Source organism: Saimiri boliviensis, chromosome 1 (genome assembly GCF_048565385.1).
Source record: "Saimiri boliviensis isolate mSaiBol1 chromosome 1, mSaiBol1.pri, whole genome shotgun sequence".
In the NCBI taxonomy this organism is placed as follows: Eukaryota; Metazoa; Chordata; class Mammalia; order Primates; family Cebidae; genus Saimiri; species Saimiri boliviensis.
Genome location: NC_133449.1, coordinates 79,657,517 through 79,676,551, shown reverse-complemented (window position 1 = coordinate 79,676,551; position 19,035 = coordinate 79,657,517). Strand labels below are relative to the sequence as shown.

The 19,035-nt window shown below is 36.0% G+C and overlaps 1 protein-coding gene across 9 annotated transcripts in view; it reads right to left on the bottom strand.

The window, feature by feature from the left end:
• The window catches only part of FANCL (FA complementation group L), an 80,921-nt gene extending 62,866 nt beyond the window's left edge, over positions 1 to 18,055 (bottom strand). For 7 of the 9 annotated variants that reach the window (XM_074399791.1, XM_074399800.1, XM_074399796.1 and 4 more), the window contains exons 1-4: positions 17,913 to 18,055; positions 8,080 to 8,138; positions 5,482 to 5,542; positions 2,412 to 2,468 (exon numbers count right to left, since the gene is read on the bottom strand). In XM_074399791.1, the coding sequence (XP_074255892.1) occupies positions 2,412 to 2,468; positions 5,482 to 5,542; positions 8,080 to 8,138; positions 17,913 to 18,008 (273 nt within the window). In that variant the 5' untranslated portion in view covers positions 18,009 to 18,055. The remainder of the gene's footprint in view (positions 1 to 2,411; positions 2,469 to 5,481; positions 5,543 to 8,079; positions 8,139 to 17,912) is intronic. The other 2 variants (XM_074399817.1, XM_074399821.1) reach the window with 2 other exon arrangements.
• Between the last annotated feature and the right edge of the window lie 980 nt (positions 18,056 to 19,035).

Below are 19,035 nucleotides of genomic sequence, written 5' to 3'. Positions count from 1 at the left end.
AGTGAAGAAGTTAAAACCCTATAATCCCAAATTTGAATTGTAAATATCAATAGGAACTCATAATTATATTCTTTCCAAAAAGTATTTCTTCCTAGCTTTGTCCACTGAAAAGACTTAGAAGTAACAGCAATGAATACTCAAGTTTCCAGCCTGAGGCATCCAAAGACTATTTCCCACAAAGAAATCATGATTCTTGGGAGAAATGGCTGATTACAGTTATGGGATAAGATAAATAAATGAGCCTAGGGTAACTGGTATCAGAAGGCAAAGAAACTTGGATTATATTAAAAGAACTCAGGAGCCAACATGAAGAGGCTTGTACTGACCAAAAAATGGGACAATTTAAGCATCAAAAAGAAAATGACTACAATGAATGAAATTTAATTAAATATATAAAAATGTATGAGTTCATAAAGATACTGAAAAAAAAAAAAAAAAACTTTAGATCCCTGTTACAGTTGCTAGGCACCAACTCTTTATTCTAAAAATTGGTTTCTGTTTTAAAAGGAAAAGAAACAAGCACTTATCCAGTCTCTCCAGTATGAGCTGTATCTCTAATTAACCAAACAACTGATGAGAAGTTCTTCTCTACAGAAGATTTTCAACTAATAAGTGCAGATGATGGAATTTTTAGAATTATTATTTGTAAATCCTAATGAAATAGTAGATATAGGCAATAATGATTATTACTGGATGCTAAAATCATTGGGTGATAGGCTGATGGAAAACTACACCGAATGGATCTAAACTTACTGATCAATCTTAAATTTACTAAAAGAGGAATCAACAGACATCATGCACATCCTCATGTAATATAAATAGAGAGCACCAAGTAATCTCATCAAACAAATGAATCCAAATCTGCTGAAGCCTCTAGATCTAATTGCCAGATTACAAAGAGTAGAAGAAGCGTGTTAAAAGATAAAACCATGAATATCCTACAAGTCAAATCCAGAATGTAGGAGATTTTATAGAACACATAATTTGTTTTATTCAACAAATGCATGGCATGAATAAAAAGGGTGAGGTTAAGAGGAGATGTTGTTATACGTAAGTATCTTATAAGTCTTACATAAGGCTTAAGAGACATACCAACTAAATATAATGTGTGGACCTTGTTTGCATACTAGTACAAACAAAGTAGCTATAAGAAATGATTAACTTTATTGAGACTACAATAGTATATTTAAAAACAGATAAAAAGCACTTAGTTGTTAGTGATACACACTAACATAATTACAGAGGGATACATACAATGTCCAGAATTTCCTTTAAAATACTATGGTGTGAGGGAGGCGAACATCACATACCGAGGCCTGTTAGTGGGTGAGGGAGCTAGGGGAGGGATAGCAGGGGGTGGGGGGATTGGGGAGGGATAACATTAGGAGAAATCTCTAATATACATGACGGGGGGATGGATGCAACAAACCACCATGGCACGTGTATACCTATGCAAATGTACCCCAGAACTTAAAGTATAGAAAAAAAATACTACAGTATCTTTCTTCTAAAAAAAACTGGAAGAGAAGCCAGGTACAGTGGCTCACACCTGTAATCCCAGCACTTTTGGAGGCCGAGGCAGATAGATGACAAGGTCAGGAGTTCAAGACCAGCCTGGCCAAGATGGTGAAACCCTGTCTCTACTAAAAATATAAAAATTACCCGGGGGTGGTGGTTGGGACCTCTAATACCAGCTACTCGGGAGGTTGAGGCAGAGAACTGACTAAACCTGGGAGGAAGAGGTTGCAGTGAGCCAATATGGCGGTCCAGCCTGGGCAACAGAGCCAGACTCTGTCTCAAAAAAAAAAAAAAAAAAGTAGAAGAGGAACTATGATTGGCAAAATGTTAAAATTTGGTCAGTCTCAGCAGTATTTGCTATAATCTTCTCTCTTCTTTGGTTTATGTTGAAACCTTGGGTAATAAACTTGGGTTTTAAGAAAATAATAAAATGTCTAAAGGATGAACAAAATAATCAAGTATCTTACGCAACACTGATTGATTAAACAGTATGTATGTAAAAGTATACATAAAATGAAGCCTAATAAGTTTTTCCGATATCTGGAGCTATATACAAAATTATTTATACACCATATTATACCTTTAAGTAGGACTACCTAATCTCTCCTTAGATGTTAAACTCTCTGACAGGCCAGGAGTGCATTTTATCTCACCACCTGCCCAACACTAGTGTCAAGAGTACCTAGTTTGTGATACAATCAAAGTGGTTCCTTCATACAGTTGTTTCTCATGCAGTTCAAGCAATATATCATCTACATTTATGTACACAGTAAAAGAAAACATTAAAGGACTCAGAGTTAAAAAGATAAATTCTGATGTTAGTTTTTAAAGAAGTTACAGAAAAGAAATTGAGACTTACAGTATGGTAACAGCAACAGAAAAAAAATTCTTACCAAAAGCATCTTCAACTCCATCATAAAGCTCATTAGATCAAGAGAGTGCTGCATTCTCTAGATCAAAACATTTCCAATTAATTTCATTTGCACAATAAATATTCCATTCACTAAAACTGTAATAAAATTTAGGTCCAAGTGAATGTGAAAAAAAGATTAGCAGAAGTGTAAGAAACAAAGTCATCAACCTTACTACTACTGCCAATTTCACTCTGAAAGAGTAATTAATGCCCTCAAAACTATTTTGCTGAGATATATTAAACTGTGTTAGAATGTCACTTAAAACCTCACACTGCTCTGTTCCTTGAGCACTGTTTACTACTACATCCCTTGTCCCCATCACAGGGATGCAATGGAGGACTGGCTGGCTTCTTCAGTGCCCCGCTGCTCAAACCTCTATGGGAGCACATAGACAGGCAGGCTGTGGTTCTGACCTCCCAGCAGTGTCTAGGGTGAATATTTACAGCTATTGAAACTCCGGTGGGTGTTTGTTACATACAGGGTGCTCTTTTAGTTTAGCCTTCCATAGGCAGCTTATATTAGTCAGCTCAATTAGACCCCTGCCTTACTGCAAGGACAGAGAACCTTCCGTATCCCAGGGTTCTTGCCTTAGTGTACCGGAAGAATCAGGTCACATATGGGCTTGGAAAATGAGTGCAAGGTTTTACTGAATACAAGTAGCTCTCAGCAGATGTGAGAGCCAAAAGGGAGATGGTTTTCCCCTGGAGGCAGACTGCTCAGTGGCCTGGGCTCTCCAATGACCCAGGCCAAACTCCACTTCATTCTGCCGGTCAATGGCCTGCCAGCATGGAGCCTGTCGGTGTGCAGCCTGTCGGTGTGTTCCTGACGTGCTGTTCATATCCAGCTGCTCATATGTTCCTCTACTGATATGTTTCTCTTGACATCCAGCCACTTGTATGTGTATGCCTGCTAGGGTCTCAGGATTTTACAGGCACAGGATAGGGGTATGGCAGACCAGGGTGGTCTTGGGAAATGCAACCTTTGAGTGTGAAGGCAGGAGTGCCTTTCCTCACCTAGGTCCGTGGGTGGAGCCCTCACCAGGGACTCATTCTTCTCTATCCAGCACTTCCCTACGCCCTTTTATCACTACCATGTCTAGCAAATCTAGCAGCCTCATCATTATTTTTTTTTTTTTAAAGAAGAAGAAGAGGAGGAGGAGAAGGAGGAGGAACAGAAAAAAAAGGAAGAAGAGGTATAGGAGTGATGTGAGTGGGAAGAGGAGTATAAAATATAAAAATCAGGCAACTATATAATTTTTAAAATCTAGTTACAGCAATAAATTAACAATTATTAATTAACAATAGTTTTTTTCTCTTGACCTTAAAAACTACCTATAATTGTGATTTTTGATCTCTCACAACTAATTCATATGAGTAAAAATGGAGACAATCATTCATTAAAGTAAAAACTGTTATAATAAAATGGCAAAAAGAAAATAATTTCTAATGTAGAATAAATAAGAGTTGTGATTCCATTTCCTAGAAATCCTTCATTCTTAAACTAACTACAGAAAAAAAAGCCAAGAAAATTCTCAAGTTTCACACTGTTTTCAACAACGCATGAACACATATGATTCACATCTTAACATAGCTTTGAGTGGGTGTATGTAGAGCAAATCCTTGACTATCTTTTCTTCTATATTGTATTTTCCCCTTAGTTTATTACAGGAGATCAATAAATGACAAGGTCTGGGAGGGTCTGAAAACTATAGCCCAGAGGCCAAATCCAGCTCAACACTGTTTTTGTAAGCAAAGTTTTCTTGGCATGTAGCCATACCTATTCACTTATCGCTTGTCTATGGTTGCTATAAGGGCAGAGTTGAGTAGCTGGAACAGAGATCATATGGCCTATTAAGCCTGAAAAATTTATTATCTGGTTCTTTACAGAAAAAGTTTGTTGACTCCCTGGCCCATATTTACTAAAATTAAAAATGATACAAAGAAAGAATAGTAATATTCACTGGGACTTTAAAATAAAAAGAAGACTTAAACTAACACTGGTTTCTACCTGACGAATTGAGGGGCAAGGGAAAATAAATAACTGGAGTTTTCTTCTAAGAATCCTCTTGGTGAGTTGGTGGAGAAAAACAGAGTAATAGATCTTACTATTAGACCACATTAACCATTTTTTCCATGCTATTTAAATATGTCAATAAATTCATTTCTTAAATTTTGGTGTACAATTTAAATAGTCAAGGGGATGGAGGGAGAGGTGGAAAGGAAACAGAGAAATAATTTGAACATATCCTTAAAAAAACTTATGTAATATTACCAGGGTGACAACCTCCATTCTACAAATCAAATAATTTATCTCCTCTACTTCTTTGCAACTCAGTAATGCTTTATGGGAGAGTGATCATGATTGTCAGTTATCATAGATAATAACTGGCCTTTAAGACAGAGAAATACAGGAAATCAGAAAAACAAATACAATGCATAAAGCACCAACAGAAATACAATTCTAACACCTATTTTTCTAAAAGAGGAATTGTATTATGTCATTATTTTGCTTCAGTAACTGATTTTTTTCCTAATCTTTAAAGGAATTTTCAGGCAAAGGAATCTAAACATTAAGAATAAAGAAATTAATCCTGCCTATTATCCCAACTAAGCAGCCTTTATCTCCTCTCATTATGCAAGTACACATGATCCTAAATTATTTCTACCACACCTTTTCTGTTGCTAATCTAGGGCTAAAATCCCGTATTTGCCACAGATATCCCACAGCTCTAAATGGGTCTGATTTTTTTCTCCCTATCACCGCCATTCAGCCTCAGAAGAAGAATCACTCAAGAAGTGATGGATATGGATAAGGGCGAATGCATTTGAAGAACCTAATGTCTCAGGAATAGAAATCAGTTTCAACACAAAGTCTACCTGGACATCTCTTGCAGATACTCAGATTTAGAAACACACAGAGATGAAAGCCACAAAACTCAACAACTATTAAACCAGTTTGTTACAACATTCTGCAAAGCAGGTCTTTAAAGAACAATAAATTTTGTAATTTCTTATCGTCACTTAAAACAAACCTTTTAAAAAGGATTTACCTGTTGTACTATTTGATGGTATCCATTAAGTATTGTTCTCAGCTGCCAACTGCATAATAATCTAAAATTTTAATGAGACAAAATGGTTTCTTCACTGTTCAGAAATAAAAGGAAAAACTTATTTGTATGCTAACACAAACATGCATGTACATACAGAAGAATGACAAGCATAATTCTGACAAGTTAATAAAATTTTTACCACTGATACTGTTGAAAGTTTTGTCTTCAAACTGTCGGTACTAATTTCATTTCAAAATATAAATAACTGCAATCAGTAAATTACATGCAAACAGTATATCTGGTTTTTTTTTTTGAGACGGAGTTTCGCTCTTGTTACCCAGGCTGGAGTGCAATGGCGTGATCTCGGCTCACCGCAACCTCCGCCTCCTGGGTTCAGGCAATCCCCCTGCCTCAGCCTCCTGAGTAGCTGGGATTACAGGCACACGCCACCATGCCGAGCTAATTTTTTGTATTTTTAGTAGAGAAGGGGTTTCACCATGTTGACCAGGATGGTCTCGATCTCTTGACCTCGTGATCCACCTGCCTCAGCCTCCCAAAGTGCTGGGATTACAGGCTTGAGCCACCATGCCCGGCTATATATAGTTTTTTAACTTTAACATACCCAAAGTAAAGTTTTCTACTGAAGTATATTATTTTCCAAAGTAGGGTAAATAAAATAGTTTGATAATAATATATCATCAAATATAATGTATCAAACATGTATTTGAAAAATCATGTGTAGCAATATAATCTTCTAATTCCTGATTAAGGTAACTAAAAGGATACTTTTTTTTTATTCTTTAGAGACAGGGTCTCGCTCTGTCACTCAGGCTGGCTGGACTGCAGTAGAAGAATAGCTCACTCCAACCTGGACTCCTGGGCTCAAGAAATCCTCCCACCTTTGCCTCTCAAGTAGCTGGGACTATAGATACCCACCACAAAGTCTGGCTAGTAGGATACATACTTTTAATTAATTGTATAAGAAGTGATAAGTTAATGTTCATCCACTTACTGGCTCACCTCAGCTGTGCTCCCAATACTGCTAAGTAACTTTTCTAAGGAATTCCTTACCTACAAGTAGGAAGCCTGTCTTGAGTTTTGCCCAACATGGCCTTTTCAAACCATCACAACTCTCTCCATTCTTGGTCTTAAAACCCCCAAACACATCCCTGTCTCCACTGTCAGTGGCAGGGTAGTTCATTCAAATGTCCATTGGTAACAAGGCTTGAAATGTGCTCTCTATCCCTTGCTACCAACTTGGTCACTTCAATTAATTATCCCTTTATTGTGGTATCCTTAATTTACGTTCTGCTAGTTTTTTCTCCGTAATGAACTTGCTCAAATATATATTATCTCTGAAAAACATCATAAGTCCTCCTTGAATGCATATCATTCTTTAACCATCTTTTTCTTCAAAATAGTTTATACTGTTTCCATTTCCTTTCTACCAACTCATCCAGCCCAAAAACCAACATAATATGGCTTCTGCCACCACATAAAACTTACTCGCATCTAACCTATCTCTTTGCAATCCTCAGCATTGCTAACCATGCTCTGCTTAAGCCTCTCTCTATTTGACTTAACTTTGCTGTCCAAATTTTCCTCTTTTCTGGTCAATCCTTAGTCTCCTGTCCAAATTTTCCTCTTTTCTGGTCAATCCTTAGTCTCCTTTTAAGTTCCTCTTTAGCGACTTTAAATGTTGGTATGCCTCAAAGTCTTGTCACTGGCCTTCTCTTTCACTCTCCTCCTGTCCAGATACAGGCACCAAAAAGCCTACTCATAATCAAGGTACCAAATCCTTCATCTATTGTAACTTTCACATACATCTGCACTCCAGGTCTCATACACTAGTTCCACACCAATATGTTACTACTAAATAGCTCCCCTTGATATTTCACACCCAATATGCCTTAAAACAATCTCTCTTCTACTTCTCCATCTGTGACCTCTTCTCTAGCTTAGTGATCTGAGCCAGGAACTTGAAAAGCATCTTCTATTCCTTTTTCCCCTCTTACCTACACTTTAATCAGTCACAAAATCCTCTCAATTCTACTCATAAATATCTCTGGATTCCTTTTCCTCCATTATTCTACAGAAATATTTAAAAGCAGAATTGAGATTTTTGGGGTGGTACCTAAATTTTCAGTCTCATATGCTGACTAGTTGTATCTATCAACATTCAATATTGGTACCTAATTTATGCCAAGACTGAACTGATGTGGGTCTTCCCACAGAATGAATACAAACACATTAATAATACCAGTCGAAAGTTGGAAAAAAGATTTTCTAATCCTTTGGTACTGTCCCTTTATATATCTGTTCAGTACTTGTTAGTGAAGTGTACACAACTGCTGTTACTGCTTTAAATTTAAAAAAAAAGTGAGAGCACTAATGTTTAAAAGCACTTTAGTAACAGATAAATATTTACAAACGCCACACTGGTTTAGAAAAATCAGAGATGTTTCTTTTGGGGCGAATGAATAATACGCATTTTAGGCAAAACTGTAGTCACTAGAATCATACAATCAATTATACCAAATGCACTGCCTGTCCCACCAAAATGCAAAAATGCACATTTATAACTAAACACCACATCACCTTGCATTCTTCAGTTGTAAATCTTCAGGCAACACTATTCTAAGATGGAAGTCTCTTCCCTGTGGAAAATATTGAAAAGGAACACTCAAATTTTTATCTTTCACTTAATGCTAAGAGAAGTTAAACAGAGAATTACATAGAAAAGACAATGTTTTCCTTTAGTTCCTAAAAGGTATCAAATTTATCCACATCTTTATACTTGTTAAAATATAAGCAACAGAATATTGCATTTGAGGGAAAATAACTCAAAACTGGCTTACAGAAACTTTGTAGTTACTGGGAAATCAAAACACCCAGATAAGATTTTGTTTTTAAAGAGAAAGTCACTCATAAACACAAGACATATTACAAAATTGTTAACACAGGCCCACAGAAGAAATTTCAGTGTTATTTCTTAGGAAATAAATTTATGAAAAAAAATTTCTTCAAATTGCTTTAAAATGGAAGAAAAAATCAAAATATAAATTAAGGATCTATAACATAATACAGGCTTCACATTTTCAACTTTCTAAGCTTTAATAAAATGAAAATACATTTAGTTACACAATCTAAATATACAGACATAAGTAAAATAATTTCATTAATCAGAGTATATTTAATTCTCCCATTAGTGGGCCTCTAACTTTTTAAAGATATCAGTAACATATTAACTATACATTTGAACAAACAGAATTTCATTCAAGAGTCTTTCTAAGAGAAGAAAGACCTCTGAGGCATTTATTCCATTTTACTTTCTTGGAAAAGTGAATGGGTAAGTAGCTTAAACTTTGTAACTTAAACAGGACGATACACATGAAATTTGAGCAAAAATAGCAGAAAAAGACAAACAGAAATGTAATCTTTTACTCCAACAGAACAAAATGAAAAAGAGTAATAAAATTCTCAAAAAACAATTACCATGTGGAATTTTAGCACAGTCTACCTCAAAGCAGTTTCAAAAACAGAGGAACACAATTAAATGTACCCCATAACCTTTACTTTCATGGTAATATTACAGTTCTGACTTTCATTACATTTAAATGTCCTTTAAAAAAATGAAACAAAATGTACTACTGACCTTTTCAAAAGGTCAAGTAACAATAATTCACTATTTCATTAAAGCACTAAAAGGTATTATGTAGTAACTTTAACCTAACGTTATAGACATCCCACACATAGGTGTAAGAACAATTTGGAATTCACAATTTACATGAAAAATAGAACTATTCTACTATAGAAATACATGCTCTTATCTGAAAGAATAAAATTCCAAAGTCCCTTATTTGCAAACCCCTGCCATTTTAAAAGGTCAAATACTATGTCACATGCCACAATACTTCCTGATTCAAGAAAATGTCCAAAATTAGCTTTTTAGTTAAAGCATCTAAAAATATTAATTGTTCTCAAAAAGCCAGATTTTCCACCAGGGTTTCAGGGAACAGAAATATTAACAGTTTCCTAAACCTGAATTTCCCCACATACCATCTCGAAAATCTACATTAATTAACACGTTAAGAATAAATAAAACCACAAAAATCCCATGTTTTCAGTCAGAAGACAAGATATACAATAAACCTCAAATTACCTGTAAGAAGAAAAATACAAAGTACAGTACTTTCCAATAGAACCTACTCTACAACTCCCACAGCAACTCTTTTAAGAGTGCTAGGAAGGTCAGAAAAAAATGCATGGGAGAGAGACTGGGAGGACTGAATAAGTGTAAAAAAAAAAAATAACAAGCTCTGGTAAATCAGAACACTGACCTACAAAGAGAAGACTTAATGTGAACACAAAGGTCAAGGAGCCAGTCCCAGGAAAGAATGCTTTAGAGGTAGAAGACAGGAGAAAAGGTAGGCAGAGATACCTTTTGGAAACTAGGTATTAGGAGGAAAAAGAAGAGTGGGAAACCAGGCTTTTATATCAGCAAACAAAAAACGAACTCCTTCCCACCTAGCACTTGCCAACATTTCATCCATTAAATAAATTGCACTTTGCTTCCCCAACAGAAGAGGGTATTCTTGAACTAGGAATTTTATAAAGTATTGCAAACAGGCAAAATGTCCATGAACGCAAAGATATTGTTTTCATCAATGCAACTATGAGACAAAAAAAGAAAATGAGACTCCAAACATTTTAGGTGATAAACAGACCCCAAGCAAACAAAACTCAGAAACTATAAACGAATTATAACAATGAATGAAATATGATTATGTGAGCATTTGTATCCAGATTCATACATTTTAAAACTAGAATCAGAAATTATATTTTTAAAAATGTAAAGGAAGAAATGAATGAGCTGAATAAACTCAGGGTGGAATGAAAATGAAGAAAAAGACAAAATTATATGAAAGTGGAAGAATAAGTTTAAAAAGAGTCCAAGGAAGATCAAAATTACTTACAAATGTCATGAAGGGCAAAGAAAAAGCAAGAAAATTACCAAATGAGAAAATGAGACAAAAATTAAAGACCATCAGAGAAAAGGAGGTGAAATGGAAAACAGACCCAAAAAACATACAATAGGAGATCTTGGAAAGAGAAACAAAATAGTAGAAAAAATATTTAAAAATACAATCCAAGTACACTTCCTGGAGTTCCACATACCAAAAGGGATAACTGGCCACATGATAAAGTGACTTACAATGATCAATTCTGAGATGTATCTTAACAGATTTTCAATTTTTTTTAAAAAATCTACATCTCTAGCTAAAAGATCAAATAAATTATATATGAAGCAGAATATATTGGAAACAGACTTCTTAAAGCAAATTTAAAAACTAAGCAAGAATGAAATAGAAAATTTTAATAAACTGAAGAAAACCACTTCTAGGCATTATGGAGTAAAAGGGGCAGGATTTATCTTCCCTCCTTACTTAAAAATTGGGTAAAACATATGAAACAATGATTTTCAGACACTAAACAATAGGCAGTGCAGGACAGTGATCCTTGAAAGGGAAATAAATGTGAAAATGCCTAAACTGTCTGGTTCTATGATGGCAGTATTTTCAGCCTGCAAGATAGGGATAGACAAATACAAGCATAACATTCTCCCTGATTTGAGAAGAAACAGGTGAGTAAGGGAAGGCCATCTCTTGTACAATTCACAAGGTATAGTATGAAGCAGGAGAGAGATGCATGGAGAGTAGAGAAACACATACAGAGAAACTCCGAGAATTTCAGAGGATTCCTGGCAAAGAGTCTTCAGTCGAGTACCACTTGCTCCATGGATATGAGGAAAACACCGGAAAGTACAGAACAGAACCTACAAAACAATCTTGATGCTCATACAAGGCTAGGTATAGCCATGTTCCAACCAGCCAGAGTAGAAAACCTTGCAATGTAAGAGCCACTAAGTAGAGTGCTCAGAAGGTGTTGCTTCACTTGTAGGGCCTAATTACCTTTAGACTACAAGTCTGCTCTGGGTCTACCTAGTAAAACTTAAAAGCAAACCTTGGAAAGATCAAACTGTTTAGAAGTAATTTAACTGTAGCTCACAACAAATCTCAAGAATAATTAGAGAATAAAAATACCTAGCATACAACAGTTAGAATTCATTATGTCCAGCATCCAATCAAAATATACCAAGCACATATATCTCCTGCAAAGAACCAAGATAATACCCACAATGAAGAGAAAAATCAAGAGAAACAGACATAAAAACGGCACAGATGATAGACCTGATTTAAAAATTAAAATAATTATAATTATATTTCATATTTTCAAGAAGGGAGAGGAAAGCATGAGCTTACTAGAGACAGGAAAAATGTAAAAAAAGACTCCCTCAAAAAATACAGTATCTGAGATTTTTAAAAAATATATGCTAGATAGTATCAACAGCAGATTCCACCTTACAAAAGAAGATATTAGTATACCTGAAGACGTATCCCAAATAAAGAGAAAGAGATGGAGAGAAAAAAGGTGAACAGATCATGAGTGAGTTGTAAAATCCTTAAGTGACCTAAATGCACATATTTGGAGTCTCCAACCCAGAGGACAGAAAAAGAGGAACAAAGAAAGAAAAAATAAGGCAGATATTTTTTCTAAATTAAATGAAAATATATACTCATAGATCCAAGAAACTCCACAAACCTTATGAAGGAAAAACATGAAAAAAGCTACACCAAGGTACAACACACATCAAAGTGACTGAAACCAATGACAGAAAGAAAAATCTTAAAAGCAGGCAGAGAAAAAAAAAAATTTCTATTTACAAAAAAACAAAAGAGCAGAGATTTCTCATAGAAAACAGTGCAAGACAGTAGAGTAACATCTTTACAGATTCAAAAGAGACAAAATTATATAGCTGATAAACCAATAGTGCATAAAACATGGAATCCTAATATTACTTTAAGGCAGACCATGATAGATTTAATATGCATATTATAAACCCTTTAAGCAACTAGTTAAAACACACACACACACACACACACACACAACCAATAAACTGACAAAGGAGATAAAACAGAATTATAAAAAAGAATTCAAATAATGTAAAATGAAGAAAATAGAAAAAAAATAGAATATGTAAGGCACACAGAAAACACGCAGCAACAGAGTAGATTTAAACCCAACCATATGAATAACCACATTAAATGTAAATGGTCTAAGCACCCCCAAGTAAAAGGCAATGAGTACCATATTGCATACCAAAGCAAAGCACAGAAGAAACACACTTTAAATATTAAAACACAGATAAGCTTAAAATAAAGAAAAAAGTAAAGATAAACTATAGTAACACCAATTAAAAGAAAGATGGAATCTGTACATCAATATTGGAAAATACAGATTTCAGAGTAAACATTATTACTAAAGAATAAAACAGTCATTTCATAATCCTAAAGGAGTCAATTCATTAAGAGTGCTTAACAATTCTAAAAGTTTATGCACCTAATAACAGAACTTCAAAACACATGAAGCAAAAGCTGATAGAAATTAAAGTAGAAATTGAAAGATCAACAACTATCATTGGAGATTTCAACACTTCCCTCACTAACTGATAGAACAGGCAGACAAATCAGTGAGCAAGCACAGTGCTACCCAATGAGCGTCTGAGTAGCACTATGAACCAATTTGACCTAATTGGCATTTATATAATACTCTACCCAACAGCAACAGAATATTCATTCTTTTTAAAGTACACACAGTATATTCAGCAAGATAGACTATATTATGGGCCATAAAATTAATGCTCAATAAATATTTCAAAAATTCAAATCATACAAGTTATAGTCTGTGACTAAAATGAAACTAAGTTATAAATCAATAACAGAAAGGTATCTAGAAAATCCTCAATACTGAGAAAGATAATCATATTTCTAAGTGAGCCACAGACCAAAGGAGAAATTAAAAGGCATTTGGAACTGAATAAAAACAAAATTAGGCCGGGTGAGGTGACCTCACACCTGTAATCCCAGCACTTTGCACTTTGGGAGACTGAGGCAGGCGGATGACGAGGTCAGGAGCTCGAGACCATCCTGGCCAACGTGGTGAAACCTCGTCTCTACTAAAAAATACAAAAAAATTAGTTGGGTGTTGTAACACACACCTGTAGTCCCAGCTACTGAGGAGGCTGAGGCAGAGACTGCAGTGAGCCTAGATCATGCCACTGCACTACAGCCTGGGCAACAGTGTGAGACTCCATCTCAAAAAAAAAAAAAAAAAAAAAACCCAAAACTGTAACACACCAAAATGTGTGTCATATAGCTAAACTAGTATTTAAAGGAAAATTTAAAGCTGTAAATATCTGTACTAGAAAGGAAAAAAGATCTCATCAATAATCTTCCATCTGAAGAAATCAGTTAAGATCAGAAATCTTAAGATCAGTTAAGATCAGAAATCAGATAGAAACATAAAAATAATAGAGAAAAAATATCAATGAAATTAAGGCAATTTCTTTGAAGAAATCAGTAAAATTTATATCCTCTATTCAAAGGTATCAGGGAAAAAAAGGAGACACAAATTACCTATATCAGATATGAGGATGAAAGGTGTATTTAACTTACATCCATAAATTATTTGACACTTCTACCTCTAGGAGCTGGTCCCTGATTTCCCTCCTTTTGAATACAGACTAAGAAACTTGCATGTAACAAACAGAATAAAGCAGAAGTAAATACGTGTGACTTCAGAGGCTAAGGGATGTGCATCTTTATTGATCTCTCTTGTATCACACACTCAGGAGAAGCTAGCTGCCATGTTGTGATAACAATCAAGCAACACTATAAAGATCCACGTGGTCAGGAACTAAGGTCTCCTGTTAAGGGAATTAGCAAACTGAGGCCTCATAGCCAATAGCTATGTGAATGAGCAATCTTGGAGGCAAATCCTCCAACTCTAGCTTGACCAACTCGCAGCCCAGGACAGCTTTGAATGCAGCCAACACAAATTCATAAACTTTCTTAAAATATTGTGGGATTTTGTGTGTGTGTGTGTGTGTGTTTTGTTTTTTGTTTTGTTTTGTTTTGTTTTTTACCTCATCAGCTATTGTTAGTGTTCATGTATCTTATGTGTGGCCCAAGACAATTCTTATTCCAATGTGACCCAGGGAAGCCAAAAGATTGGACATCCTGTTTTAGATCATCAAAGTCTTAGCTAATATCTTGACTGCACGATCATGAGAGATTTTGATCAAGAAGTACCATCCAAGTTGCTCGAAAAATGCAAATCCACAGAAACAGTGAGACAATAATTGCTTTTAAGCCAGTAAGGTTTGAAGTAAATAGCAGCAAAAGATAACCAACATAGAGAGCATCATTACAGATCCTAAAGACATTAAAAGGATAGTAAGGAACTATTATAAATAACTTTAAGCCAACAAAATCAGAAACTTAAATGAAATTAACAAATTCCTTGAAAGACACAAAACTAGCAAAGCTCACTCAAAAGGAAAGAGAAAATCTGGTAATAGAGACAACACCTAAAACTGATTATATATTAGATCACAGGAAAAAGTACCAGTAAGTTCCATGGAGACTTTTTTTTTTTTTTTTTTTACAAACAATACTGTCTACTTACAAGAAGAACTAGAAATCAGCAATAAAAATCAAAACCAAAAAGGAATTTCCAAGAGAAAATGTTTAAAACCTTCTATTAGGTACACAGAACTATAAATTGACATTATATAGTCAAGAATATCACTTCTAAGAATAGTGATAATAAGACTACATACATACAGGCTTGGTGGCTCATGCCTGTAATTCCCAGCACTGTGGGAGAGAGAGGTGGGTGGATCACCTGCGGTCAGGAGTTCAAGACCAGCCTGACCAACATGGAGAAACCCCGTCTCTACTAAAAATACAAAAAAATTAGCTGGGCATGGTGGTGCATGCCTGTAATCCCAGCTACTTGGGAGGCTGAGGCAGGAGAATAGCTTGAACCTGGGAGGCGGAGGTTGCAGTGAGCCGAGATCACGACATTGCACTCCAGCCTGGGCAACAAGAGCAAAACTCTGTCTCAAAAAATAAAATAAAATAAAATAAAATAAAATAAATAAATAAAAAGACTACATGTCAGAATCTATAGGATACTTTTAAAACAGTGATGAGATGAAATGCAAAGCCTTAAAAACTTACATACATAAAACCTGCTTACTAGCCAAACCTGGGACAATTTGAGATCAAAATAAATAATGATTAGAATCAAGTAATTTTTTTAAAAAATCCATGCATCCATTCTAATATAATTAAATAAATGACAAAGCAAGCAATGCTACTCCTTATTATAAACTGCCACTTCATAAATATAGTAGAAATGACAAGAGTTAGAAAATCATCACTTGGCAATCATGACAGTAACAGTCGACTCAAGCATAAGTCAATGCTAAAAACCAGAGAATGTGAAAATTTGATGCCTCAGAGTACCTACCCAAAAGTACTTATTAATTACAAAAGGAGACTCTGGCAGGTGACACCTTAACGAGGTGATAAAAGTTAACATCATTAATAATGGAACCAATTAGGTAAACCCCATATGCCTTGAGAAAGACACAACAATCTTTCTATAGTATCCCTGCCAAAAATGCATTACCTGAATTTAATAGTGAGAAAATATCATTCAAACCCAAACTGAAATACATTCTACCTAACAGCCAACCTGTACTCTTCAAAAATATCAAGCTTATAAAAAAACACAAAACAGACTGAGAACTGTTCCAGGTTAGAAAGGACAACTAAATATAATGTGAGATCTTAACATCAGATGGTAGGGGATTGGGGGTATAAAACATACAACTGTATCTCAAACAAAATCTGAAATTCGGATTCTATCTTAGATAATAGTATCATATCATTATTAAATATCCTGATTTTGATAACTGTAATGTAGTTGAGTGTGTTCTTGTTCTCATGAAATATATGCTCAACTATTTAGGGATAAAGGGGAACTATGCCTAATTTAACCTCAAACGGTTCTGGAAAATAATGTGTATATATGCCTACCCACATACACATACTTAACAATGAGCAATCAAATGGAGAAAATATAAACTGGTGAATCTAGGTAAAGAGTATACTGGAATTAATTGTACAGTATATCCTTGCTAGTTTTCTGTAAATTTGAAACATATACAAAATATTTTTAGACACGTTAAGTTTTTAGGTTAAGATTTAAATAAACTGCTAAGGCAGGTACAAATTAAAATTGTAACTATAGCAATGGTCATAAAAAAAATTTTCATCTAATCTCAATTCTAATGGCTGTATTTGTTTTCTAAGAGGCCTTAGCAGATAGAGACATACATGAGAATAGTATTTTCCTTAAAGTGCCTAAAATTAGGTACAACATGCTTCCTCTAAAATAAAATGTAACTTAATAATACTTTTTCACGTTTCTAAATGTTGTCTAAAAGAAATTCATGTCTTCAGCTAAGTAATTCAAGAAAAATACTTCTAATTGGAGAGGGAAAGGTGTATTAACTTTTTTCCTTATGGAATAACGAATTTTAACCTCTACTTTCTGTGATGGTCATATGGTAATTTTCACATATACTCAAAGACTATGCGTGATGGTAGGGAAGGGGGAACAGGTTGAGTGTAAAGGTCAGAAAGGAAGTCTCTACTCAAAATTCTAACCTAAGGTACTCCGGTGCCATGGAGAGAAAAAAAATCCAGCACTGGAATCACACAGCCTAAATTTAAGGGATTCTGATGAGATCAGCAGCAAATAACGTCTCTGGTTTCCCATGCCTTGATTTCTTCAACCATAAAATGGGAATGATGATTCTTTTAAAAATTTTTGCCTGAAAGGGCTGAGGATTAAGTGAGCTATTTATCTGGAAAGCGCTGTGTAAACTTCAAAACCCTACACGTGTTCGTAAATGTAATAAAACTCCGTAAGAGAGGCCACTGCAGTCAGCAAAGGTAATTAATTCCACTGCTGTCATGCGTCTTCTAAAAAATATTGTAACTATGGGTGTTCAGGTACGTACGAGTTGGCTGAGAGCCAAAACAAGGTTTTCTTCCAAAAGGTTCTTTCTACAGAAAATATGAATATAATTAGCCCAGATTCCCCAGTGAACTCATCAATATCCGTGGAGGTGAAAGGTGTTAAAATCAAGTCAGGGCAAAATTTACAAAAAATAAAACTAACGAACAGTCCATTGCGGGACAGACACCGAACCAAGGAAGGCAAACTCGGGGAGGGGCGAGGGAGAGAGGAGGCGCGGCCCCTGCCCCGCCCCACGCCGCGCGCCTCCTCGCTCCGCAGCCCGGGGCGGCAGGTCTCAGACCTCGCCTCCGGAGAGCCGTTAAGCGCCGCCCCTCTCAGTCCCAAGTCTGGGCCCCTAACCTCCAAGCCTGTCACAGACTTCTGCGCGCAGCTACGCTGCGAGAGGGAGGCTCTCTTCACCACTGGGCGGGTACCTGAGCTGAGATGAATCCCTCATACACGGTTTTCGATCTGTTCTGGGGCAGAAGCAGCGGGAACTGGCGCAACAGGCTCGCTTCCGTCACCGCCATGGCGCGAGGTCCGGAGAGACGCTGAGAAGCGCTAGACCCGCCGGGCCGTGCACATGCGCAGTCCGCTTACGCTCAGCCGCCTCGGCGGAAACCCGCGCGTTGGCGGGAAGAGCCTGGAGGAGTCCGCGGGCGGAAATAAAGGTAAAGCGCGGGCCAGTCCGAGTGGCGCTCTGCGGGAGGCGACATCGGGGCTCCCCAGCGGGTCGTGGGGGGGCAGATTGCTCTCAAGTCCACGGGACTTACTGACCAAGATCGTTCTAGCCTCTACTGTGCCAGGAGCCCTTTGGATGATTCTGTTTGAGATTGAAAGAGTGTTACAATTTTGGTGCTTCGTTTCTTCCAGAATAAAATGACTTTCACAGCCTGGACGTTGTAGCATTTCTTGAACCTCTCGCACCCCCCTCTTTTCTGTTGTTCCCTCTCCATTAACATACAGACTAATGTATTATTTTGTGTATCAATTATTGTGATGTAATGTATTATAACATATTCACATATATCATATGTATTTCAGTTCTATGGTTTACCACGTTTATTCAGATGTATTTGAGACACACACATATATACTTATATATGTATTGATCAGTCTCAAGTCAACACTGGACTTAGTTCTGTGTATAGCACTCACAAATATGTAAAGCAAAACATGAGGGAAGATTGCTGAAGGACTTGAACTTAATTTTTTTCCGACAACCTTTGCTATACTTTTTTCTAACTCAGAAATGTTATCCATGCCGTCTTATTGAGAGCTGATTAAGTAAGAAACTTATTAATATTTACCATATGATTATTTGATTTTCCAATTAGTGTTCAATGCATCACGTTTGAGCCCTACGATTTGCAAAACATCATTGTAATGTGCCAAAGGTTGCACAAAGATTATTATATCCCCTACCCATCTTTATTGCCCTCAAGACAGAACTGGACATCTTGAAGATTCTTGAGGTTTAACAAGAATTTCACAGCATTCTGGATGCTTACAGAAAACATGAATGCTGCAGCAGTGGTTAAATATAGATTACATTAA